The 26,661-nt window shown below is 49.4% G+C and overlaps 1 protein-coding gene across 10 annotated transcripts; it reads left to right on the top strand.

Moving 5' to 3' along the window:
• Positions 1-53: 53 nt before the first annotated feature.
• NHP2 (NHP2 ribonucleoprotein) lies at positions 54-26,620 on the top strand. Of its 10 annotated transcripts, XM_072023473.1 has the most exons (32): positions 55-201; positions 491-587; positions 1,178-1,247; positions 2,288-2,337; positions 3,030-3,152; positions 3,309-3,389; positions 3,858-3,922; positions 4,418-4,554; positions 4,988-5,203; positions 6,453-6,597; positions 7,791-8,000; positions 8,415-8,695; positions 9,187-9,642; positions 9,995-10,088; positions 10,304-10,350; positions 10,716-10,930; positions 11,246-11,338; positions 11,560-11,628; positions 12,342-12,519; positions 13,168-13,272; positions 14,159-14,203; positions 19,719-20,003; positions 20,404-20,607; positions 21,922-22,064; positions 22,610-22,693; positions 22,767-22,853; positions 23,277-23,345; positions 24,331-24,561; positions 25,229-25,419; positions 25,555-25,624; positions 25,695-25,800; positions 26,429-26,620. In XM_072023473.1, exons 1-32 carry the CDS (start codon positions 114-116, stop codon positions 26,552-26,554), a joined length of 4,461 nt encoding a protein of 1,486 aa, XP_071879574.1. In that variant the 5' UTR covers positions 55-113; the 3' UTR covers positions 26,555-26,620. The 10 variants fall into 10 exon arrangements, with proteins under 10 accessions (XP_071879580.1, XP_071879574.1, XP_071879577.1 ...); XM_072023476.1 differs by lacking the exon at positions 4,988-5,203; XM_072023475.1 differs by lacking the exon at positions 7,791-8,000.
• The last annotated feature ends 41 nt before the right edge of the window (positions 26,621-26,661 follow it).

Genomic DNA, 26,661 nt, shown 5'->3' with positions numbered 1-26,661 from the left:
TGGGAGCCCGCGCCCTCGAGGCAACCAATGAGAGCCGGCGGTTGAGGAGGAAGGGGCGGGGCTTAGACCCGCGCGGCCGCTCCTCGCGCTGAGGGCCGGGGAAGGCCGTGCGCATGCGCACCCCTCCCGGCGGGCTGTGCGCGCGGCTCCGCCCTGAGGCGCGTTGGGGCCGGGCGGGGAAGATGGCGGCGGGGACGGGCAGTGAGTGCGGGGGGGCGGCGAGAGGGGCGGCGGGGAGCGGGCGGCGGCGGCGGAGGGAACGGGGGAGCGGCGGGAGGGGGCTGGGAGGGGGCGGGAGGGCGGCGCGGGGGGGGCCTGAGGGGGCCTGAGGGGCGCTGAGGGGAGGGGGCGGGGCTAACGGCTGGGGGCGGGGCCTAAAGTGAGGTGGGCGGGGCTAGCGGTGGGCGTGGTCACTGGGTGGGCGGGGCTACTGGGTGGGCGTGGCCTCCGGCCCGCCGGCGGGGTGCGGAGCTGGGCTGTGTCCCCGCAGAGCACAAGCTGCTGGGCGCCGGCCCCACCGAGCCCTGGTCCATCCGCGAGAAGCTCTGCCTGGCCTCCTCCGTCATGCGCAGCGGCGACCAGAACTGGTAAGGGTCCGGGCACGGCGGCTCGGCCTCCTCCCCATGTTCTTGTTCGCAGCACAGGCTAACACAGAGGTGTTAAGGGTGGAGGAGTCGGACACGTGGCTTGGAAATCGGCTTGGTTCTTTTGTAACTGCTGCATGGAACTGCGTTAGTTAGAGCAAAGAGTGTGTGCATAAATTGGGAAGACTGTGGTCCAGAAGTCCATTTATCAAAGCACCACTTTGCATCACTGCCACACTCATAGCTTTGTTTTTGCACTCGTAGCTTAGTTTTGCTGTCTCACCAAATAAAAGTTTCTGTTTGTGGACATGTAACCACGTCACCAGAAGCTGGAAAGTTACACTTCAAAGCAATAGAGGGAAGCTGTTGGTTTAGGAGCAGGCAGATATTTTTGAGCCCAAGGGCTATATTTGAACAATCCTTTAAAAAAAAAACTCTATCACGGCAACTCCACTGTGTTTATGGGGATTATTCTGTGATGAACATCAGGACAGGTCAGCATATTTGCACAGCATGTTGGTTGGGTTAGGTTGGTTGGGTTAATGACTCGCCATGCATGACTCTCCTGCATCATGTGTGTGATTCTCTTGCAGGGTCTCAGTCAGCAGAGCCATCAAGCCTTTTGCAGAGCCAGGCCGCCCACCTGACTGGTTTTCCCAAAAGGTAAGATACTGGCAAGTGAATTTTGGAGAAAATTAGTTCTGTATGGGATGTGTAAGACAGCTGCGTAAGATGATGTTGAAGTTTTTTGTTGGTGTTAAAAAAAAAAAAGTTTGAAGAAATAGCAAAATCAATTTTTAAAGAAAATGTTCAAATCAGATTAAGTGAGCTGTGGATAAGGTTGGATAAGTTAAAGAAAAAGACAAGGATGATCAAAGACTTGAAAGAGTTTCCTTGTAAGGGAGCAGTAGGTAAGGTGGAACCTTTCAATGAAAGAAAGAGATGACTAACAAGAGAAACAACAGATGTCTGTACAGTCAGGAGTGGCACGGCAAGGATGAATGAGTCTTAATTGTTCAGTGCCATGTCCAATGCAAGATTTAGAGGCTATTAAGTAAGACTAACAGGAGGCAAGTTCAAAGCAAAACAAAAGAGGCTGTTCTGTGCCAGGCACATAATCAAGCTGTGGAATTGTTTGCCTTGGGGATTTGTGGGTGCCCTTGTATTTTGGTGTGTCCAGCTGTTTGGTCGAGCATCTGGGATTTTTGTTATCCAGGAAGAGATAAACAGAATCTATACATCTCTTCACGTGTGTTTTTTTTTTGTGTGTGTAGACATATATGTGTAACTATTATTATTTTAATTGTTGCTTACTATTTTCTTAGTTCTCTTAAGCTATGAACCTAGTCTTGACATAATGCTACCTTCTCCACTGAAGTATTTTTGGTTCATGTTCACAGACAGCTACAGTTTTCCTAATCATGTTTGCCTTCTTTGATTTCTAAATTTTTGCTTGGGAATGTCTGTTCTTTATCTTTGTTTTGAAGATCAGCTTGGGCAGTGCTAGAGTAAAAGAGTGAATGTGTCTCCTCATTTTGACATACACTAAGTTATAGCTTTGGGGAAAACTGTGGAGAAGACTGTCAGATATGTTCATACAGCGTTAGGCTTTTGAAAGAGGAGGTGCCCTGTAGGTTTTGTTGATAGGCATTTGCTGATGCTTATTCTTTGGTATCCTCTGACTTTTTTTTGTTTATTCTTAGCATTGTGCATCTCAGTATTCAGAGCTGTTGGAGACTACAGAGACCCCTAAGTAAGTACGAAGCCTGAAGCAAGTGCAGTCTGCAGTAGTTTTGAGTGGACTTGTCAGTTCCTACTGCAAATCACTTGATAGTGCTCTTCCCCAAGAGGAGTGAACAGGAATGATGAAATTTAATTGTGATAACTGGATTGGGTGGACAATGGGATTGGGGTGGACAATGGGATTAGGGTATGGCAGATGTGGAAGGCTGGCTAGGAAAAGCAGCTAGCAAGCAAGCTCAAAGTATTTCTTAGACCACACTTTCCATATTTCTTTATCTTGTCTCTTTTGTTTTGGAACTTCACATCAAATGAAATTAAAGGCAGGGTATTTAAAAGTAGTGTTTATTTATGTTAGTGCTGAATGATCTTTAACAGTATAGCTGCAGGACAAAGGACATCGTAGAGTTACTGTGAAAAATACTGGTTTTATTGTGGCTCTGAAGCTGAATGATGGGTTTTTCAGGTTGAGAGTTGTAGTGGGCTTCCATCTTTGATCTATTCCTGAAGTCTTTAACATTTAGATACACTTTTCAGATCAGATTGTTGGAACAGTGTGCTTTCCAGTATTATTTAAGGGAAATTGGAAGAGGGGGGGTTGGTTTTGTGTATGTGTGTGGTATGAATGACAGGCAGCAGCCAGGTATGGAAGGAGAACTTGGGATTTCTGTTTAATGACTGTTTTGTTTTTCTCTTGTTCTATAGGAGAAAACGTGGTGAGAAAGGAGAGGTGGTGGAAACTGTGGAAGATGTTATTGTGCGGAAACTGACTGCAGAACGAGTTGAGGAGTTGAAGAAAATTATTAAAGAAACACAGGAGAAATACAGGTGTGTGGCAGAGGCATTAGCTGTGGTGTACCTGAGAGTCCTGTCTTGAAAAAGTGGCATAAGTGGAGCAATGTTTGGGGTAAAAATGCACGGAACAAGAGCTTCTCAGTGCATGCTTTTCAGTGATAAGTAGATAAGAAGATTTTATGCTTACAGGCAACTCAAGAAGGATGCAGAGCTGATCCAGGCTGGACACATGGATAACAGACTGGAGGAGCTGTGCAATGAGATTATGATGTGGGTTATTTTCTTATTTCCACATTACGTTTTCTTCTGAGATTGTAGTTCTCTGATGCTTTGTGTTAGGCTTTGTGTTTGTGTTACTTTTACTCAATGCATTTTGAGCTGAGAGAGATAGGGCAGCTGGGCAGATGCTTTGGCCTCTGAGGGTTGTCCTAGTTAGACTGGGGGACACCAGCTTATGTGGAACATCTTTTGCAGCTCTCAGAAAGAGCTTGGTGATGGCTTGCAACATCTTGCTTGCCTCCTCCATTTTGATAATCATCTGGAACTGAAACTTCCTGCGAAGTGCATTATTCTCTGACTGGCCTCTGACTCTGCTTTCCTCTTCAAAGAAATAAAGCCTGAGTCCGCAGAGGCAGTTCATTGTTGTCTGGAGATTAAGGGGTAGGGGCCAGTAAGCTGATTGTGGGGGAGAAGCTAAGGGGCAGTGGGACATTGTGTGACAGTTGGTTCTGTTTACAGAAAGAAAAAGATGGAGGAGGAGGAGGCAGAAGTCAAGAGGAAGGCTACAGATGCTGCTTATCAGGGTAAGCTGGAAATGTGCTTACACCTCCTCAAAGAGAGGTGCATATGTTTGTAAGATAACTCAGGAAATACTGCATCTTGTTAAGACCTGTTCAGGAGGAATTCCTTTACCCTGGGGGCTGGAATGAAGGATCGTGTTCTCTTTAGAGCAAAATACAGGGGCTTCTGATAAGGAAACAAATTCTGTAGAAAAGGTGTCTGTAAGAGGAAGAAGGATTTGTTCTGAATGCTTCATCCATTTATGGTTTCTGGAGCAACTTGGTGAGCTAACTTATCAGTGATGGGATGTGGTGAATACCGAACTGCTAGGAAGATGTGAAATTAAAGAGCTTTATGCCTTGCTAGTACTATCTGTGAGCTGAGTGTAGTGTGATGTGGGAAATTCCTACCATATAAATTGTTTTCTTGGTGTTCTTTAGGACAAAGTCAGAGGTCTCAGGGACTGTCCAAGGTGGACGGAGTCGTGGAATCCCACTTTTTTTTCTGTTTTCTTCCAGCTCGTCAGGCCATTAAGAATCCGCCACGAAGATTAACGGGTGTGATGGTTCGCTCCCCTGCAGGTTCAACCTCTCCAGGGGGAGACTATGCTCTGGGAGATCTGTCTCAGCCTGCTGTGGATGAGGCCAGCCCGGGGGTAAGAATACTTCCCATGGTAAGAGGGGAAGAGCAGCTGGGGACACAAGCTCTGCATTCATCATGGAACAGCAGCCTGGGGAGAAGCCCCTGCCGTGTTTTGCAGACCTTTTGTTGTGGCAGTGCTGTAGTGTGGCTGATGTACAGTGCTGCTAAAGATATGTGTCCCCTTCCCTGTCTGTGACCATCAGGTGCCTGGATCAAAGGCTGTGTAGGGGCATCAGTGGGTTGGCCAGGAAGGCTTCTGTGTGTGCCTGGGAAGTGGCACTAAAGGGCAGGGAAAGGGTAAAAGCAAATGCCTGGAGTAGGTGTAGCGAGTGAATGGAGAAGGTGGCTGTGGTGTGCTGGCTCAATGCTCTTGGGGGAAGGAGCAAGTGGGACTAGTCCGTGTGTTGGAGTGTGGCTTTGAACAGTGTGGTTTTTCTCTTTCTCAGGTCACTCCAGGGACATTGCCCAGCACCCCAGTTGCCTCCTTCATTGGAATCCCTGACACCCCTCCAGGCTCTGCTCCCCTGGATGCCCCCATGACCCCAGTCACTGATGATTCACCCCAGAAAAAGATGCTAGGACAAAAAGCAACTCCGCCTCCTTCCCCTCTGCTCTCAGAGCTGCTGAAGAAGGGCAGTCTCCTGCCCACAAGCCCCAGGCTGGTATGGAGCTCTCTGCTCATGTATGCAAGCACACAAACAATCTGCTCCAGACTCTCCCACTAAAACAGGGGGAGCCGCAAAGGCTTCTTAAAAACACAGTTCTGTGAGAATCTCAACAGAAGAGAAATATGAGAGATTTAGTAACCCTTGTGAAGCCACAGAGGTGGGACTCTTTCCTGACAGTAGTGTGGGTGCAGGGCTGCAGGTGTCAGTCAGCACATAGGACTGGCTCTCTCCAGTCACAAGGAGTTGGAATTGCAGGCTTTGCTAGAGGAAATGGCTCTCACTGCAGGTGCATGTTAGTAGGCATCATCCCAATTGGCCTCCATCGAGGTGCTCTTGCTGAGTTCTCCTTTGGGCTCACAGTTCTTGTTTACATCCTGGTAGGGAGTTGTGTTTCAGTATTTGTAGTGGGTCTTAGGATAGGGATAGGCAGTCCTTTAATAAAGTTTGTGAGCACTATTGAAGTGCTTCAGTCTTCTCCTCGTTGCAAAATGACTGTGATGACGAGTCATTTTGGCCCTTCTGGTGTTAGTGACTGTGGAAGTCTGAGAAGGGCAACCATCTCTGACGTTGTTCAGAGCCCTGTTCTGAAAACTGCAGCCATCAGCCTGTGCACATTGATGCCCTGTGTTAGTGCTCATCTGATGGAATAGGTGTATTGCTGTTGACCTTCTTTTAATAACTCATATTTGGGGTCTTCTCTGTTAGTTTGCGTAAATGCTCCACGGGTTCTGGTTTTGCAGGCTGCAATGTAAGGTATGACATAACAAGAAAAGAAAATGGCCGTGGAAGACTTTGGGCTTTCTTTGTATCAACAGGGCTGTTTTGTATCTGCTTCAGGGTCTGTCACAGGTTTACATTGTGACCTTGACAGAGTTACTCTCCATCTTGCTCCTTCGGTTTCCCTCAGCTAAAAATAAAGGAAAATTCTTTGCTATTTTAGGCATAGAGACACTAACACTACTGGTATCTGTCACAGGTTGTAAGGTCTTTGAACAGAGAAACTAAGGTAGAACAAATTTTCCATTGGGCTTAACTTAAAGGAAGTTTGCACCATAGTTGTATTGTGGCCTGAGAAGTTTCAGACTGTTGTCCACTTGCATAAGGGGTCTCAGGCAGGGACTAAAAGCACAGAAGAAATGCTGAGACAGTGAGTGATGGACAAATCCATGAAGGAGCATATCTGGCAGAGAATCACTGATGTGATTGTATCTCCAGGAATTTCAGTTGTGTCTTCCCTTGGCAGGTTGGTGAAAACGAAATGGCAGTGGCTTCTGGTCACATGAACAGCTCGGGAGTCCTGCTGGAGGTAGGAAGCGTCCTCCCAGTGCTGCACAGTGGGGAAATGCAGTCGGCACCTGGTGCTGTCCCTGCATCTCCTGCTGCTTCAGGTAACTCCCAAGGACTCTCCCTGTACAGCCCTCCCCTCAGAAGTACGCGAGGCTTTAGCAATTTTACGTGCCATAATTTCACAGACTGCTGTATAAATTCTCTTTGGAGAGAGATGAAGGATATCTACCCTGGCTGGTTTTGGGGCTTCTTTATGAATTCTATTGCTATTTCTGTACCCCTATTTCTTTCCCCTTTCTTTTTCCTAAGAAGACTCTAATTCTCATGGGAGAAAGAAAAGTGCCTTGATCTAAAATGACTGAAATAGATTTGATTTGGCCCTGGTGCATCCAGTCCAGTTTTCTGGGTTTGACACTGGCTAATACCAGGCATTTCGGTGCCTAGTTGACATCTAGTTGACAGGGAGCTGGGGCAAATTGGGTGTACCGTCTAATTCTTAATCTGCCTAAATTTCAGTTCCCTGTGAACCTGAAGACCTCATTTGTTTTACCTCCACTTTAGCTCAGGGGTGTGTTGAGGATTAGACTGCAGTAGGTTGTGAGTTTTGGAGCAAGTTCCATAGGCGGGGTGAGAGGAACAATGCAGGAGTCTCTGCACTGGACCTTCTCAGAACATCCTGCCTAAGATGAAGTTTCTCCTCAGCTCACACTAACAAGGCGTTAGTCATGTCTCCAAAGGAGGTTTTACACTATTCATTCATATATAATTCTAAATGAATAATCTCACCTTCCTTACGCCTCTCTGTTCTTTAAGACCAGTTATTTTGGTCCAGATGGTTCAGTAAATTCAGACTGGAAGGTACGGCTGGGTGGCAACCTCCGATAGAAAAGGCAGTCTCCAGGAAAGACCTGCAAAGAGATTCCTTCTGCTCCCTTCCACCCGTGTCATGATTGTTTGTCTTGGCTTACATTGTGTGGCTCTCTCAGCACTAGTTTCCAGATTTCCTGTAATTACATTGGAATGAGCCTTTGGGAGGGTATCTCTGCATGTGTGGCTTAGCCTGTCTGGCCCTTACGTTGGGCACTGTCCCAGAGCCTGCATGATCCTGTCTGAGACTGCACACCCCAAAGAGTCATGCATTTTTGGTGCAGGTTCTCCGTGTAGCTTTTGGGAACGTTTCTAGGTACTTTTCCCAGAGGAAGCCAGCAGACATTGAAGAGCCCAGCGCTGGCTTTGTGGACGTCGGTGTTGGCTGCTTCTTGCTCATGTGCTTTTCCCTTCTACTCTCTGTTAGGTGCTCCTACGCTTTCCCGGCTTTTAGAAGCTGGTCCTGCGCAGTTCACCTCACCTCTTGCTTCCTTCTCCGCTGTTGCCAGCGAACCTCCAGCTAAGCTCCTGCCACCCCCAGTAGAGCCTGTGTCGCAGGCAACAATTGTCATGATGCCCACGCTGTCAGCACCATCCGTTGTGCCACCAGCTGCAGCTCCAGAAAGCGTAGCCACAGGTGCGTTCCTGAACTACGCACTCACAGGTCATGCACTGCTGGAAAACAGAACTTCCCTTGGGCTCAGCACCCAGGAAGCTCTAAGCTGGCGTTTTATCACCTCAGACTCACCATCCTTTCTGAAAGAACATTTACGGCTGAGTTCTCAAGTAAACAGATGGTGAAGATGGGATTTAAATGGGATTTGCTGGGTGGGGGTGCTAGTGGTGTGTTTGCTGGATTGTGATTCAAGGGCTGATTCAAGGCCTGGAGTCTCACTTTGTCTCTACCGTGGGAAAGCAAACATGTCACCCATAGTTGTCTTTTATTTTTCTAAGTCATGCTGTTGTGGGTGGAGCTGGGATGCCTGCAGTTGGTGCTTGGTCTTAACCACTGTGATATTTGCTTATGATTGTCGTGCTCATCCTTGCGCAGTGAGCCAGCCCGAAGCCTGTGTTTCCATGGAGGCAGTGTCTGATTCCCATACAGTGACGGTGGCCATGGACAGCAGCGAAATATCCATGATCATTGACTCCATCAAGAAAGAGTGCCTGGGTTCTGCAGCTGGCAGCACTGCAGGCTCTTCCAAAGATCACTGCATGGATGGGAAAGAAGACCTGGATTTGGCTGAGAAGATGGATATTGCGGTGTCCTATACAGGGGAAGAGCTGGACTTTGATACTGTTGGAAATATCATAGCCATCATTGAGGACAAGGTAAAGAGGCAAAATAGAGGGCCAGTAGCTTTTGCTCCTCATCCAGTTAGGTTATTCTCAAGTGATTACTGCTTGCCAATCTAATACATTTAAATGAGGAAGAAATAACTATTGCAAATCGCTCATTTTCACAATCCTTGCCCAGGTCAATAGGAAATGACCATATGACACCCCTGCTGGTAGTCTGCCGTGACTAGCCTGGTGCTTCACTCAAAGTACAGAAAGAAATTTCTTCCTCATGTTGGGTAGGGTTTGGGTCACAGACCTGGCAGACAAGTGAGCGCTGCTTGCAGCGTGCTTTCCATGAGAGCCAAGTTCCTGAAACTGAAACTCTACAGGGAGTGATGGGAGTCTGGCTGCTAAAGGTGATTTTGTAAAGCCAGTACACCAAGTTTTCCACAGTTAACTTGTTACTAAATAACGCTGATTCTTTTTTAATCCCTCTTTCTGACCTTGGCCTGCACTTCTGTTTGTTTGTTTTGACAATAAAGGTAGACGACAACCCAGAAGTCCTGGATGCAGCGGTTGTTGAAGCTGCTCTGTCTTCTTTTTGTGAAGATACTGATGACCCACAGACCCTGCCTGGCCCATGGGAACACCCAATTCGTCAGGAGCACGAGAAACAGGCCCAGATACCCCAAGTGTCTGTGACTGTGAAGCAGGAAAGACTGGAATGTGAGGAGCCAGAGGCAAAGGGAATTCGAGAGCTAATGGGCATTGGAGAGCTGGGATCAGAAATAAAGACAGAACCTGCAGAGCAGGAGCAGAATCAGCTGGGCGCTGAGGAAACCATACCGGCAACTGCAAGAGTGACAGAAACACCAGAGCTTAGGAGTCAAGAGATAGAAGAGGATCAAAGAGCAGCTGTGGCAGCAGGAGAGAGTGCTGAAATTGAGATAGAATCGACCAAGGGAGAAGACACGATGCACGGCACGGTGAAGACAGAGGTATGTGAGCAGAGGCTGCCTGGAACTGGTGTGGGGAAGGAAAGGAGCAGTTGTGGCAGGCAGGAAAGTTTAGAGAAAGGGTGACTGCTGGGCTGAAGGTGACCCTTCCATGAATGTGGCTGGCTGTTTCCTTGGGAGTCATGCTGCTGATCTGTTCGATCTGCAGGGAAGCTCTCTGCTTCAGGCAGTGCCTTTCTGTATCTCCCACCACCCATGTGCAGAATTGCTGTTGGGAAGGTGCTCAGTGAGCTTCATTGCCTTGAGTTAGGTTAGGGTGAGTGAGATGTGCCCACACCTTCACTGAAGTAAGCTGACACAAACATCTAGATTTGTGCATTTCTCTTCCCTCCAGACCCCACCTGATGATGATTCATCCCCTCCACAAGTCCCAAATGTGAGTGAAGACTCCTCACAGGCTGATGTTCAGCACAAATTTGAGCTGTCAGGTAACTTAATTCAGCTAGGAAATCTTTTACATGCAACATTATTAGCTGGATAGATGTCAGTGATCTGGTTCAGGTGTTTTGGGGTGGAGGGAGAAAACAAGATATGTGTAGGAATAGTGGTAATTACTGCAGGACAGTAGGCTTTGGTACAGGAGCTTTTGTAGGAAAGACTGCTTTGGAGAATCATAACCTTTTTGCTTTTCTTCCTTCCACAGACTCAATGAAGGAGGAAGCCCGAGCCCTGTTTAGGAGCCAGATGAAGGTAATTCTGAATTGGCTGTACTCATCCTGTCTACTTTGGGGTTCATTCTTGCTTTCTGGCTCCTATCCACTGAAAATTAAAGCCTGCTTCAGCTTTCTGCAATGGGAAGTCGTCAGTGTGAGGTCGGGAGCTAAAGGGGAGATTGCTTCAGGCCCTGTTCAGCTGGGCGTCAGTGTTTCTGTGTTTATGTTAGGGTGGTGGGAGGCAGGGCAGGATAGTGACCAGAATTTTCTGGACATGCCTATAGATAATGTTGTCAGTAGCTGTAGTAAAAAAGTCACTTTACTTTCTGAACTCTAATTTCTCTGGACGCTCTGAGTTGCTGCTGTAGTCGGCTGCATAGACTCATGAACTCTTTGTTTCAGGATGGGCAGGGTGAAGAGGATGATGAGGATGGTGCCAGTGAGGCTGCCAGTTTGGAGGAGCCCAAAGAAGAAGATCAGGGTGAGGGATACCTGTCAGAGATGGATAACGAACCCCCTGTGAGTGAGAGTGACGATGGCTTCAGTGTCCATAACGCACCTTTACAGTCACACACGCTAGCCGACTCCATCCCCAGCAGCCCGGCCTCCTCACAGTTGTGAGTATCCATGAAACTCTATCATGCAGGTGCAAATCCCAGGCTGTTTTGTGGAGGGAACATAGGATTCTCATTTCTGTTTTGCTGACTGAGTGGGTCCACAGAGGGAATTTGATTTGTCTGGCACTAGATTCTCCTTACTCACAAGTGCAGTGTGCAGACAGTGCACTCATGAGTAAGATTCCTTTTTTTTTATTTCTGTCTCTGGCAGGGGTTAGTGTAGGTATAGCAAAGGCAAAATAAACTAAGGTTTTTCTGCTTCAAGGCAGTAAGTATGGAGACTTATGATGGATGTCTTACTTTTTTTTTTCTCAGCTCAGTGTGCAGTGAGGATCAGGAAGCAATACAGGCCCAGAAGATCTGGAAGAAAGCCATCATGCTAGTTTGGAGAGCGGCAGCTAATCACAGGTGAGTTTGATGTCTTGAGAATTGGCAGAAGGAAGTAAATAATCCCAGACAAGCCTGTACTCTCCCATCTCTGAGGCTTACCGGGCTTGTAAGGGTAATGGGGAGATGACGAATCAAATTGTTGCTGATAGCAGACAAACATGACAGCATGAAACAAATATTTGAGGATTGTTCCTTTATCAGCAAGGATAGGGCATTCAGTAGATTCTTTCTCTCTGCAGGTATGCTAATGTCTTCCTCCAGCCTGTGACTGATGATATAGCACCAGGCTACCACAGTATTGTGCAAAGGTGAGTCTCAGCAGTCTCGTGTCATTAGATCTCTGGTATATTTGTGTAGGAATTTCTGGCAGGAAGGTCCAGTCTTCATTTGTAATTCAAACTGCAAGACTTGGAAAATACTTTTCTTCTGGCATCTCACAGTCAGAAACAGATTTCCCTAAGAAAAGAGTCATCTTCAGATCTTCAGTAATAGACACAAGTCTTTACCCAGCCCTGTCCTTGAATGAAGTAAGCTGACTTGCACAGAACATTTTTTGTCAGTAAGGTAGTATGTGACTATCATCAGGTTCTCAGTTTTTGTCTGGGGGTAGAGTTTAATCTTTGAGACTCCAAAAACTTTGATGGAGCTCTTTTACTGTCTCAGACAGTGGACTTTTCTGGGAGAGTTAACAGAACCCACTGCTAGCCTCAGAAATCTCTGTAAACAGTTCAATGGCTGCAGTTTTAGTTCTCTGTTATCTCCCTCAGTGATGCCTGGAGAAGACAAATGTCTCTCAAGGCATCTGTTATGTACTGTCACCATTTATGGTAACTGCTGGACAGCTTGTGTCTCCTGATTTGAGGCCTTGGAACTCAGGAACGCAGCCTATGTGGGGGAGAAGATATTCTGCCAATTAAATAGATTGTCTAATTAGACATGTCACAGACCCAAGGCTGCTTGCAAATGACAGGGGAAAGAAGTAGGTATGTCTGTTGCTATGCTGAATGCATTTCTTTCATAGGCCAATGGATTTATCTACAATCAAAAAGAATATTGAGAATGGGCTGATACGAACCACGGCTGAGTTCCAGCGTGATATTATGCTGATGTTTCAAAATGCAGTTATGTACAACAGCTCAGACCATGATGTGTACCACATGGCTGTGGAGATGCAGCGAGATGTCCTGGAGCAGATCCAGGTAAAGTACTGAGCTGAGACAGGAGCAGTACAGAACAGAGCATCTGCTTTGGTCCGCAGGTGTAGGAAACACTTGTGGATATAAGACCACACTTTCACTCACAGGGACTTTGAATTAAGTAGTCCCATTTTTCCTGCATCTGTCTTGTGCTAGGTGTTTGTGGTGAGCTGATTGTGGATAGGTTAAAATTACACAGTAAAATGTCAGTTAGGTTCAGCCCAGACCAATTTCAAATCTAATTTCCTTCAGGGGATGTAGATATGCTTAGGCCAGCAAGAAGCAGGGCGTGGTTCAGGAACAGAAACAAGCAACAAGATCAGTGAATGACAGGGGACGCGATTGCTTCTTTTGGTGGCTCTGCTGGCTTAAAGTGTATATGAAACTAGCCTGTGAATATGATTTAAAATTCCTTACGAAGTGGAATGTCCCAACAGCCAGGGCTAACACAGTTTGCAATGGATTTTTATAGTCCCTCCAGACTTGTGGCTTCTGAGGTAAATGGGGGAACTTACTCTGAGCAGCAAACAAGGAACTGAAACTGCCTCTGACCCAATCATTCCCAGCCCTGTGGTTTTTGATGGTTAAGTGACAAGCACTAACTGAGCTTGTTTTGCTTGAGAATCTTAACAGAGTGTGGTTTTCCTGCAGCAATTTCTGGCCACGCAACTGATCATGCAAACATCAGAGTCGGGGATCAGTGCAAAGAGCCTGCGTGGGCGAGACTCCACTCGCAAGCAAGATGCTTCGGAGAAGGTGAGAATGCTGCACCCTGCAGAAGGGCAGTTGGTATCTTTTGGAGAGTTTCGAGATACTGCATGAAGTTCCCATAAAAAAGATGTGCAAAATGTTTTTTTGAGATCAAAATAGCTTCAACATCTTCATGTGAACAAACAGTATTTTTCTTTAAATGTGTCCACTGACTGGATTTCAGCTCTGGAGCTGTGTGTCATCCCAGAGGCAGGTTAATAATCATGAGTTACTCCTGTAACCCCTATGTTTGTTCCCTGATTTTAAAAACAAGTATATCAAAACTGTAGGGAAATGAGTAGACTATCAGAAGAAGTGGGATATGGCAGGAAGGTGAAAATGTAGAGATCTGGAAGCCCAGCCTCTGCCGTGTTCTTCACTTCCAAGTCAAGTTCCTAGAACCAGGGAATTACTCCAGTCTGGTTTGCTGTTTAAAACACACCATGGAACCTTTGACTTCCACACTGATCTGAACTAATAGCAGTATAGTATATATATATAGTATATATATTTTTTTTTTTTCTTTTTTCTTCTGTAAAGATGCATCTATGATTACATGACCTCACATGCTCTCAGCTGGCATACATAACATTGTAACAGCAAGGGCTGCCTGCTTCTTTCTAGTGGCAAGCATGGCTGATTGCACAGCGCAGCAATGGTTTGGTAGTCCAGGCATTGCTATAGTTGAGGAGGGAATATCCCTTTCCTAGCATTCTTACTCTCGCCATATCCCTCTTTTGTGCATTTATATGTTCCTGCTGCATAAGACTGAAGCCGTGCAGGAAGGGGAATGGGGCAGATGTTTCGCTATGCTCGTGTGTGGGCTTATTGCTTCTATGTGGTGTGTGCATTTCCCTATCTGATGAGTGCTTCTGTTTTGGCCTTTTAACAGGACAGTGTCCCAATGGGCTCTCCTGCCTTCCTTCTCTCTCTCTTTGTAAGTATTGAAAGGCGCTAGCAAGTACTGCTGGCAGCGTGCTCTGCTCCTTGTCTGGGTGATCACTGCACTGTCACAGCATCCTTAGCGTCGCAGCAGTGTGTGTTTAACATAGGGGCTGTACAACCATGATCACTAGAGAAGAAACATCTTAGTCCCTTCCTCTCAGCGTGGGTGAGTGGGTGGGGCTTCAGTCTTTCTTCTGGTTCCAAGCGTTCTTGTTTTGTCATCTGCCTGTGCTTTTTTCCACAACTGCTCTCCTGCTTTCTTTCCATGTAAGTGGGAAGACACGCCAAGTGGTGCAGTGCTGTAGTTCTGACATCTCTCATGCTTACACAGCTGCCCCTTCTTCACATTCAAGACAGTGCAAAGGGTCTGGGGAAAGTGAGGAATCAGCTGTGTACTCCTTTATCATTCATGGTCCAGAAAGCAAATAAGATACTCCGCAGAAATACCTTGCTCTGTGCCTCTGGTGATCTGGAAGTGTTTGGAAAGTATTCCCTCTGGGAAACCCCAAGTCTTTGAGTTGCGGGGAGGAGAGAGGGGAGGAAGATGGAGAGTTTTTTTTTTTCTCTCGCATATATCTAAAGACAGAGGAGTACTCCGGGAGAGTCAGCATGTCAGCCAGAGGGAGAGGGCAGCGGATCAAAGGAAGCTCTCAGCTCGCCTTCTACTCATGGAAAGGAGCTGTGCGGAGAAGCTAGGGAGCTAGTGCCAGGGTCACTCAACTGGAGGAGCACTTCCCGTAGGGATCAGCAGCTAATAAGGTAGGTTAGTCAGCAGTTTCCTCTTTCCATCTTAAGAGCCAAGCTAGAAATTGTCACTTAGGAGAAAGCCTGCAGTGTGCAGGCTCCAAAAGCACCTGTCTGGGTGAGAGCCTTGTTGCCTGTCTCTCCTGACTGCCAGCAATGCACAGAGATGCTGCAAATCCCAGCACCTGTGCTGTGTCCAGAGTGAACTTTAGGTAGGTCTGCAGACAGGCCTCCCCAGGCCTTCCTGTCAGAGCTTCCCTTTCTCCTGTTCAGAAGGCATGAAAAGTATTATTATTAGATGCACATTTCCTTACCACTGTGTGCTGGAGGAAGTGTTTTGTGTTTAGGGTTGCATAACTCATTTCTGTTAATGCCAGTCCTTTTGTTTGCCTTGTGACTAGGATGGAGGCACCAGAGGGCGTCGCTGTGCCATCGAGGCAGACATGAAGATGAAGAAATGATGCTGCAGACAGATAAGAAAACCCAGCACCTGGCATCCGGAGCTGGAGTGCAAGCAAGATGCTGTTAAAGCTGTTGGAGGAGGAAGAAAAGCTGCAGGTCTATTTCTGGGACCTGTTCCACCTTCTTGGCTTGACACTCTGGGAAGCAATTTCTCATCAGAATGTGTAACCCAAAGAAACTTCCTCGGAGGGGAAGACTAGCCCCCCTGCCTGTTCTAGGGCAGTCGTCTTGGGCTTCATCAGTGTTCTGGTGTTAGCTAGCAACTGGTGGCTCGTATGTACTGTAATGTGAAGTGTACAGATTTTTACTAGTGATGTGTAAATGTGTATGTATATTAAAGTCTGGGGAAAAACGAACCTGGTGTACGGTGTGCAGTGTACTGAGCACCACAGCTCTCTGCAGGGAAGAACCCTGCTTGTGTACCAGTGTGCATACACGCCTTGAAAACCTGCAAATGCAACTCACTTCCAGTTACCTGTTGGAGCACACAAGCACTGCAGGTCTTTGACATCAGAGACAGTGCATGAATCATTAGGGTGCTGCACAGTGCTTGGATGGAGGGGAAGGTTCCCCCTCTGAGTGTGTGTGTAAGGATACAGCAGTGTTGTTATGAAACAGGACATCCTAAGCACGGAAAGTGAAGTCCTACAGTCTCACTGGAGCTTTCCTTAAGAGACCATTGTACTGAATGTACCACATTCCCAGAGATTTGAAAGAGGTAAGCGAGTTAGGGTGAAAATCTGATTCCAGCTCCTGTAGGAATGATCATATCTGGTTTCACAGCGGAAGTTTTGAACTGGCTCTCTTGGATGGATGTTAACAGTTTGTTTCCTCAGCAACCTGGATGACTGAGTTTTAAGCTTCCTCTGAAAACTTTCAAGTTACCTATTTTTTTTCTGCTAATGTGACCTGTGAACTTGTGCATTTTCTGCCTGTGTACCCTTCCATGAGAAAAGAACAAAAAAGCACAATCTTTCATGATACCTGAAGCAGCTGGGAGTTGTCTACACCTTTTCTTGTGCAGCATGCACAGGGCTCAGCGTTCTGTCACACCAGTTGCAAGAAACAGTCATTGCAATTACTACAGAGGGATTGTTACCTTATCTAGTAAGAGCTGTTGGTTTTCATAAGTTTAATGTTGAAGGTTGTGGTGCCCACTGTGTTGCATTCCATGTTTGGTAAAGGTAAGGTGTATTTCCACCAAGAATCGCTTTGTATTTGATGCTAGAAATGTGGAGTCCTTGGGTTTGCTCACTGCTTAAATGTCCTTCGCTGCTGAACTTGGAAACAAATTTCTGATTTGAATTTTTATGGGCCTTGGTCTACAGAAATTCCAGGTTGTTAAGCTCGTGGCACAAAAAGTTCCAGGGTTCTTTGCTTTCTGGTATTTTGTGGACTCGTTTAAGTTGGAAAGGATCTCTGAGAATCAGCTCGTCCAACCTGCTGCCCCACGCATGGCCAGCTTGGAAGGCAGATCAGCTTGCTTAGGGTCTTGTCTAGTCAAGTTTTGAAAATCTGCAGGGATGGAGATTTCATAACCTTTCTGGACAGCTTCTTTCAGAGCTTACCACCCTCACAGAGTAAACATTTACGTTACAGCCAATCTGAATTTCCTTCGGTGCAACTTGTCACCACCACCTCCTTTCACTGCTGGCCACTAAGAGCCTTGGTGTAACACCTCTGCGTGTTTGTGTTGAACAATTGATGTTGCATCATGTGGGAGGACCTCTATCATGCCCCACTAGTAGATTGTTTTTTTATGGAAAGTATTGCTGTTTGTTCCTGCCCTTGGTTTCTTCTCTGAACAAGGTATTTTTTCTCTCAGAGCCTTTTCTCTTGCCCCATGACATGTCACTAGCCTGTAATAATGTTATTTAAGATCTTCAAAAATCTAAGGTACTGCTTTCCTCTTCAGAGCCCTGTTGCCTCTTTCCAAATTCACCATCTCACTTCTCCAGCTCCTAATTCCATTCTTTGTGATATTTTGCACTAATCTGTCTAGTTCAGAGCTCGGGCTGACTGTGCTGCATCTCCCACCGCACACCTTTTCACAGACAGAAATAACAATTGCCCCTCTGTGCTTCTTGTGCTGTGGCTGATGCAAATGACAGGTTACACAGCAGAGGTTTGGTCATGTTATGTTTAAGCCTCTTAGGGACTCATGAGTGAATGCCAAGTAGTTCCAAGGCTTACAGCCTCCCTTAAACTGCTCTAAAACCTCCCCTGTTGACACTTTAATTGCAGACAGTCCCTCGGACCCGTCCCAAGAGAAAGTCTCTCCGACTTTGCTGTCCTCCTCTGTGGCAGCTGCTGGTAATGATGATTAATTTGGTTTTTCCAACTGGCCCTGTTTTCCCCTGAGATGTTTGGCACTGGTGGTGCGTCATCCCCACTGATCAGCTGGCAGCTCGCTGCTTCTGATGTTTTTGACGAGGTTTGTTGTTGTTATTTGCTTTTATGTCTTTAGCAAATTGATCTTTTTTTTTTCTTTTTTCTTTTTTTTGCCTACTTCATTGTGGATTCTACATTTCATTTGCCGAAGTTCGGGCTTTTATCATTTTCCTTGTTTTGACATGTAAATTCCTTTTAGAGGCTGTCACCTCTATTTCTAACAGCTTCTTCTTGTATCAGCAGGAGTTGTGCGGTATCTGATCTCTGCAAAGTGAACTAAAACTTTCCCATTTGATAATGATTCCCTGTTGGCAACTTACGTAAAGTCTGCAAGGAAGATCTTAATTAAAAGTTAAATTGAGTCCCTTCTCATCCCTTACTTTTCGTACAGAATCAATGTGGAACGAAGCAGGCTGTAATTACTTCCCCCAGCCCACTTGTCTTACAGTACTTCTGCTGCTCTGCTCTCTGACATCTCGAGCCTTCCAGGACTTAGTAAAACCGAACGTGAGGTCAAAGCCCCTTTTAATCGGTGCTTATGCCCACGTTAGTAGGCCTCCTGACTTGAAAATGCTGATCCCTCTGCGCTGGAGTACAGAAAGATGATCACAGGCGATGGGATTACCCTAGCCTAAGGCTTTTGCTCCTCCGCTGAGCTGCGGTGACCGGTTGTGCGTGTGCAACCAGCTCTGCTGATTGTGCAGCGAGTGCTCTAGGCACGGTTACTCCTCCGATGGGATCAGTCTGCCCGACTCCTTTAGCTGGAAGCCCAGAGCAGGCAGCTTTATCTCCTGCCTCATCAAATTTCACTCGCTTCCGCTAAAGTTAACTTTGGAAGAGGCTGGAGAAGGGAGGCCTGCGAGGTCCCGGCTCTCCTTGGATGTTTATAAAAGAAACAAACGAGTTTTCCCATCCCAACGCCGGCCGATTCCTTATTACTCCCAGGTAGGCACCGCAGGCTGTGTTTGCTGCTGTGGTGGCAGTCCTGAGAAGGCAAAGGGAAGTCAGTGAGAAATGCGTTTGTTCAAAGCCCTGGAAAAATGAGGTTGTACGTAATTAACTGAGAACTCGAAAGTCATTTTTAATGAATGCACAGAACTCTCTGTAGGTGCAGCAGGCAGCTCAGTAGCAAGATGCAGATTTTTCTAACAGCCTTTTGCTGTTGTTATGGTGATCCTGCAAGCAATTCCCCAGACTTTAGAGGAATTGTAGGGGACTCGTGCAGCCGAAGAGACTTAGGCTGACAAGCAGAGGTGAAAGGAGTGGCTTCTTCCATCTTAAGAGAACGCCAACTCTTATTTTCTGAGGTGTGTGCAGAGCTGTCCCCTGTGAGCCTGTGTCTGTGCATCACTGCAGTGCTCCTGGCTCAGGCACACAAGGCACCACCACCCAGTTAAATTACCTCTGTCGCTTCCAAACCAGGTTTCTGCAGTGTCTGTAAGAAGTTGTTTCCAATGTACCAGCAATAGGGGCAGCAAAGGGAATCTCGGTGAGCTGCCCTTGGTGTCACAGGTTATCCACAGCTGTCAGCAGCTCCTGGCCCCAGCGTGATGTGGTTTCGAGCTTGCTGCTCGCTGCCTTCAGCACCTAACGGTGCCATCAGACACAGCCACAGGCTCCAAACCAGCACAGTATCCCCTGAGCAAGGAACCCACTGTGCTGCCAGGCAAGGGGCGAGCATGGGGAAAGCACTGGAAAATGGAAATTTGCTTGCTCTGAAATGGGAGTTGGTGTGGCTGCACAGCTACAGCTCTGCCCTGTGCCGTGAATTTTGGGCTCAGGAGCAGGCTGCTCGCCTCACAGAGCTCTTGCCGTGTTTTGGCTCGCTGAGCAGGTCAGGAGATGAACTGGGCTTTGCGGTGCTGGAGCAGGGTACAAAGAAATTGCTGTGTCTCTGTGTTTGTTTGCAGATGGGCCATTCCTGGCTGTGGTGCAGGTCTGAGACGGAGTCTCCCAGCGACTCAGAGAAGAACAGTGACTTCCAGTCAGTTCTCAGCTGGGATTCCAGCTTGGATCTGGAACTGGGGAGCTGGAGGAACACCGAAGAGGCCGTCTTGGGGAAGCTGGAGGAGAGCAGCCAAGAGGCAGACTACAGGCTGAAGTTCAGTGATCCTCTCTGGGAGGATGATAGTGAAGACTACCCAAAAGCAGAGAGGCAATGCGAAGATGAAAGTCTTCTCCAGTTCTTCTCAGAGGTAGGGCTGCGTGGATGACAGGAAAGTGGGCTGCATAGCTTAGGCCTTCCTGAAATACTAGTTTCAGTGCCTCCACCATCCTGACACACAGAAATATTCTGGGGGAGGTGTAGATGCCCTGAGTTAACTTGCTCCCTTGTTCCAAGCCTAGCCCTTGCTCCCATTTAAAGCTGGCACTGCAGCCAGGCAGCTGCTTTGCCAAAACACGGCTCACCCTAAAGCACAGAGATGTCAGCGAACTGACACTTGTAATAACAACACAGGGCTTCATCAGAAGATTTTGCAAGGATTCCTAAAAATGGAAAGGCGTTCGTGAGTGAAAGCAAAAATAGCACTTGTGCTGCTTATTTATTCTTCCTTTTGCCTTCACAATTTGAAGCAGTGTATCTCTGTGTCGCAGGTAACCCAGTTGATGGAACCTCTCCGCATTAGCTGCACAGATTCAGCTCAGACTCCATGGGATTATTCTGGCTCTGGAAAGCAGGGTGGTGGGGAAGATGTAAGATGCCAGGAAAAGACCACAGGGGCAGTAGTCTCAAGAGCAGAGGAAAGTCATCTGCATGGCCTGGCAGAAGACGAGGAAGAACGCCTCCTGGGAAAAGAGGTAGGGGAGAGGTGGTCCTAGGAGAGCCTCCGGTGAGAGATGAGAGGCAGTAAAGGAAATCAGCTCTAGACGAGGTGGGGAAGTCCCACGTTGCAGCTGGGGAGATGGGGACACAGGGGAGGAGACATCAGGGAGGGGAATGCAAAAGAAGTACATGAGGGGAAGGATGGATGTTTGTTATGTATGGATATGAATCTTTATGAACAGGAAGCTCGTTACAGATCAAACCCTCAGATGTGAGTTGGAGGCATTGCTCCTTGGCAGCACAAAGGTGACTCATGAGAGCTGGCAGCCTGCTCTCAGGTTTAAGGCAAGACTGGAATACTTGGTTTGTTCTAATTGCTGTGTTATGCAGCACGCAGCTTGGCTGGTTCCGGGCCCACGTGGATGCAATAGCAGTAACCATCTGCCCCTGGAGACCGTCATGTCTTGGAAGCAGGCGCTGTTTAGCCTGGGTTTGTGCTAGTCCTGTGTCTGGGGGGTGCTGGGCTCCCACCAGCCAGCGAGGTGGTGCTGGGACGGGCTGTAACACGACAGCAGTGGAAGGGCAGCGCCCAGTTTTTCGGTCCTGCACTCACATTTGTTGCTTTGCAAACTTAGACGCTGGAGACAGAAATGACTTTCGGGGTTCTCACAGCGGGGTTATTCCCAGCAGTTCCCTCGTGGTCTGCCAAGTGGTCAAAGCCATACCCAGCTCAGTGTCCGTGTTCCTGCTGGAGAGTCTGCTCCGTGCTTCAGATCTGCTGAGGAATTCTCAGATGTCCCTGTACATAATCCCACTTCTGACCTCCAGAATGCCTTTCTCCCTGCACCTCCCCCTCCGTTTTGTTAGCAAATCACTGCACCAACAGCACCACTCTCCTTCCTGGTTGAGTCTATTCTCTGTCATATTCATGTGGGAGTTTTTGAGGAAACAGTCCTGTTGTACTCTTGGGGATCCTGTTTTCTGTGTCTTGAGGTTTAACAAGCCTGAGGCAGTCTTACCTCAGATCCTGATTGCCCTCTGTACATCCATGACTCTTCCCAGAAAAGAAACCAGACACACCTCTGGGCACCAGTCAGCTCCGCAATGTTTGTGTTTGCCAGAGGTGGTTGTGAGCCAGGAGATCAAACCCAGCTGGTACTGGAGCCCTGGCCAGCACAAGGAAGATCTGAATAAGGTCAAACATCATCCTCCAGAGTAATAGAGAGAACTAGCTCCCATTTGGGACTGGATGCAGTCAGGGGACGTGCAGCAGGCTGGTTTCTGTGTGTAGGATTGAGGTGACAGGCTGCCATTTTAGCCATATCTCCATTTTCCTCTCTGCTCTTCAGGCCAAGACTCAAGAGGCACCTGGAGATCAAGCTTTAGGTGAGCCACGTGCACAGGAGAGTCATCAGGCCCAGGACCCAGATGACAGTGATGGCACCTCTGCAGACCCTGTGCTGGGCACCACAAGTCCTGCCAACATGCAGCTGTAAGTGGTTCGCTCTGCTCTCTGTCAAGCGCAGAACTGTTGTTTTCCTTGTCTCACAAGTTTATAGCACAGGTCAGCTCCAAGAAGGTGATATGTCCAAGGAGAACAGGAGGGAAGGAGGTGACTTGAGCTATCTCTGTGGGTCTGCCAGCATTCTGGGGCATTGATCCTGTACATAAGTAAGAAGAGTAGCGATTAATAAGAGGTAAAATAGAAAATTCATGTTTCTGCAAGGCAGCTAGGTCTGCCATGAGCTGGGCATCGCACTATCAGGCAGTGTCCAGTCCATCTCCTAAGAGAGGCAGGCATGTCAGTCACAGGTGGGCTCTGCCACATGTGCGACTACCTGGGCTGCCTTTCGAAGGGATACCGTAGTTTAATGGGATAGGAATCTAAATAAAAACCACCTTAGTAAAGTTGTAAATGTCAGAATAGCGTGAGCTTTTCTGTCCAACTTGATCATGCTGGTCAGCTCAGCTCGGCCCTTGTCAGCTGCCTGTCACGCTGCATCTTCCTGCATGGTTGATGGTTGGCTGTGCGTTCAGATGCAGAACACCTCTGCCATGTCCCCCTGAGAGGCTTTGTGCAGCTCCAGAAAAGGATCTCAGGGCTGTACCCACCTGGATGCGGTAGGTGCCTACAGAAGTGCTCCCTTCTCCTTTGGCTTGAGCGTGACGCTCTGGCACTACGTTCCTTCTGCAGGATGCAGCTGAGCTGGGATAACCCCGTGCAGCATTCACACTTCAAAAGGACCGTCCTGTCCATCTGGAAGATGATAGCCAGTCACAGGTACGTGGGGCACAGGGATGGATTAGCATTGTCCTGAGTGCCACCTCCCGTGTCACCAGGCCTTGTGCTCCCCTCCACGACGCCCACCCCAGGCAGGCATGGCTCTCCGTGGCTTTGCTTCTGGCTGTCCTCGCAGGAGGAACAGCTGGGTGCTGTAAAATCAGAGAGAACACTGCATATTTATTTCCTCTGCAGAACGTGCCAAAGCCCAAATGGTGCTTCCTACACAGCTGGCAGGGCCATCTTCAGCAAGGGCTCAGCCTCCTCCCCTGCCTGGCTGTGCCAGCCGCCCGGCACGGGGAGTTGCCAACAGGCTGTGCCCCTTGTGGCAAGCAGGCAGAGGCCAGCACTAGCCCGCACTGCGGTGTTGTCTTTGGCCCTCTGCTCAGAAGCAGACAGAGAGCTTTGTGCTTGTCCTTGTAGGTACAGCGGCCCATTCCTGAAGGCAGTGTCAGAGAAACAAGCCCCGGGATACAGGGATGTGGTGAAGAGGTGAGTTTGCGGAAGAGCCGTTCACTGCTTCATTTCTCTCTGTTTCTGTCTTCTCTGGCACCCAGCACTCGGAACAGGAAAGACAGGTTAAGGTCAGCCTCTGGTTTCCAAAGCACCACTGGGACCGTCTCCTTCCTCCTGTTCCGCAGAGTTTGGCTGTCATCGCCTTCTCCCACTGACTTATTTTATTAAAACTCCCTCCGGGTGATCAGGACCTGGAGGTGGCAGCGCCCATGGGGCTGACACACATTGTGCCTGCCCTTTGCTGGCCTTGCACAGTCAGTCTGCAGCTGTAACCCCTGCCTGAGCTTGGGGGATTCAGCCTCTGCAGCCCAGCAGTCTGTTATCCCCACGCTGGAGACGTGTGCCTCTGTCAATGTCCTCCCTTCTTCCAGTGCTCATTCCCCAGATGTTTTACTCTCAGTGGAGAAGTGGGTCATAAGAATATTTCCCAGATGGATTAAGGGCATTTTTCAGAGCTGAATCATATTCTATTCTGGTCACAGTTGTCCTCTCTGCAGCCATTCATTTTCTCATTCTGTCAAAATAAGGGAAGTAATATTTATTCTCCTTCATGTTCCCCGTATCAGCACTGCTATTTTTGCTAGTGGCACCATTTGATTTTAAGGGGCTTTAATAGATACCTATTTTAGTAACTTTTCTTTCTCCACTCAGACCTGGGCTGACTCCACCAAGACTAATTACTAGAACCGCTCTGCTTGCCTTCTCTGGAGCTCAACTTCATATTTTTTTAGAAGCGACTGCTAATGGCCTGCCAAGTTGGTTGGGTGGCAAGCGTCAGATTGGCTGAACTTACTTTTGTCTGCCTTAGAAGAACATTTCTCGCTCCCCCTCTTTGTCCCGAGCAATAATATTGATTGAAAATAGCTGTGCTTTCAGGGCCATGCCGAAATGAGGACAGGCACGTTCGTGCAGAGCCTGGCTCTGGCTTCCGTTTAATTTCCCTGCTGTGTGTCCTTTACAGGCCCATGGATTTAACCAGCATAAAGCGAAACCTGTCCAAGGGGCACATCCAGTCCATGGCCCAGTTCCAGTGCAGCCTGATGCTCATGTTCCAGAACGCGGTGATGTACAACAGCTGCAACCACCACGTGCACCGCATGGCCCTGGAGATGCAGCGGGAGGTGCTGGAGCAGATGCAGATGCTGGGTGAAGCCCTCCTGTGCTCGGAGGACAGGCTGCGGCTGGGCCGGAGGTGACGGGTCACTGGGAGCACTGGGGACACTGGGAGCACTGAGGGTGTTGGGAGCACTCAGGGAGCACTAGGAACACTGGAGGTGCTGGGAGCACTGGGGACACTGGGAGTACTGGAGGCACTGGGGGCCATTCCCTGAGGAGCACTGGGAGTTCTGGGGGGCGGTATTGGGAGCACTGGGGGGCACTGGGAACACTGGGGGCCCTGCCCCAAAGAGTACTGGAGGCACTGGGAGCACTGGGAGCTCTAGGAGTAGTGGGGACACTGGGAGCACTGAGGGAACTTGGGGGGTACTGGGAGCACTGGGGCAGCACTGGGAGAACTTGGGGGTACTGGGAGCACTGGGGGCCCTGCCCCAAAGTGTACTGGGAGCACTGGGAGTTCTTTCTAGGAGCACTGGGGGAACTTTGTGGGTACGGGGAGCACTGGGGGAGCACTGGGACTCCTTGGGGGCCCTGCCCCGAGGAGCACTGGGCGCACTGGAGGCACTGGGAGCTGTAGCAGTACTGGGGGCACTGGGAGCACTGGGGCAGCACTGGTCTGAGGGGGGCCCGAGCGCGGCTCGCCATTGGTCGGGGCGGTGGGCGGGCTGAGGCAGGGCGGGCTCCCATTGGCTGGGGCGGTGGGCGGGCTGAGGCAGGGCGGGCTCCCATTGGCTGCCACTCAGCACGCGGCGGCCGGAAGCGGAAGCGGCCGGCGGCAGCGCGCGCGCGACCATGGCGAGGGAGAAGGAGGCGGAGGCGGCGGAGGCGGCCCCGGAGCTGTCGTACCGGGAGCAGCTCGGGCACCTCAACCCCATCGCGCAGCCGCTCGCCTCCCGCAAGCTGACGCGGAAGCTCTACAAGTGCATTAGGAAAGGTCCGGCTGGGGCTGGGGGGCAGGCACCGGGGGAACCGGGGGGGGGCCTCGGGCTGGGGCCTAGGGCCTGGTACCGGGCCTGGTACCGGGCCGTGCCGGTTGTCGCAGCGCCCTGACGCGTTGTGTCTCTTGCAGCGGCCAAGCAGAAGCAGATCCGCCGCGGCGTGAAGGAGGTGCAGAAATTCATCAACAAGGGCGAGAAGGGGTGAGTGGAGGAGCCCCGGCCCCGCTGCCCAGGCGCGGCCCCGGCCCCTGACGCGTGTTTTCCCCTTCAGGATCGCGGTGCTGGCCGGCGACACGCTGCCCATCGATGTGTACTGCCACATCCCCATCATGTGTGAGGACAGGAACCTCCCGTACGCGTACGTCCCCTCCAAATCGGTAAGGGCAGGTGGCTGCGCAGCCTGGAGGCACCAACTGCTGTGACACCAAGCCTGGTGGGCTGCAGCCGGCAGGAGCCATCCTGGGGAGGCTCCACGGTGGTGCCTGAGTGAAGCACCCAGGGCTTGTGCCGTGCTGGGACACGAGAGGAACAGGCGGTGACAGCTCAGGTGTGGGAGGGGCTCGCTGCAGGAGCATTTGGCCTAGTAGAGCTCCTGCAGCAGCACCAGAGCTCTCCAGAACAGGGCTGGGACAGATTTCTTCCTTTTAGTTCTGAGCTGGGGCCTGGATGCTCCTGGAAATGAGTTGGTGTCCAAGATGTGGCAGTGGAGAGATGTCTGTCCCTGCTCAGACTAGAACTTAGGGGTGGGCAGGGGCTTTGGGGTTTCCCTGCTGTGGGTGAGGAGCAGGGTATGTGAGAGCTGCCAGGCATTCACAGCACGCATCCCTGCAGCATTTGGGCTAGAAGAGATGAGCTGGGAGAAGGGTTCCTATGCCTGGCCCATGCAAAGAGTGCTTGGATGTTTGGGGGATGGCAGGGACACCTTCCCTGTGTCCTACTGGGGGGGTGTTGGGGCTCCCCCCAGCAGGCTGCCCACCTCCCCACTGCCCTGCTCTGCCCCTACAGGACCTGGGAGCTGCGGCCGGCTCGAAGCGCCCCACCTGTGTCATCCTGATCAAGCCCCACGAGGAGTACCAGGAGGCCTACGATGAGTGCCTGGAGGAGGTGGAGGCGCTGCCCCTGCCGCTCTGACCCACAGTGGGGTGTGGGGGGGAACGGGATGGGACACAGGGTGAATAAAGGTGTGGGGGGTTTGTACCAGCTGTCTGACTGCTTTTTTTGTGGGGCAGAGTCACGCT

Source organism: Anas platyrhynchos, chromosome 14 (genome assembly GCF_047663525.1).
Source record: "Anas platyrhynchos isolate ZD024472 breed Pekin duck chromosome 14, IASCAAS_PekinDuck_T2T, whole genome shotgun sequence".
Classification (NCBI taxonomy): Eukaryota; Metazoa; Chordata; class Aves; order Anseriformes; family Anatidae; genus Anas; species Anas platyrhynchos.
Note: the sequence above shows the minus strand (reverse complement) of the source record. Positions and strands in the feature narration are given on the sequence as shown.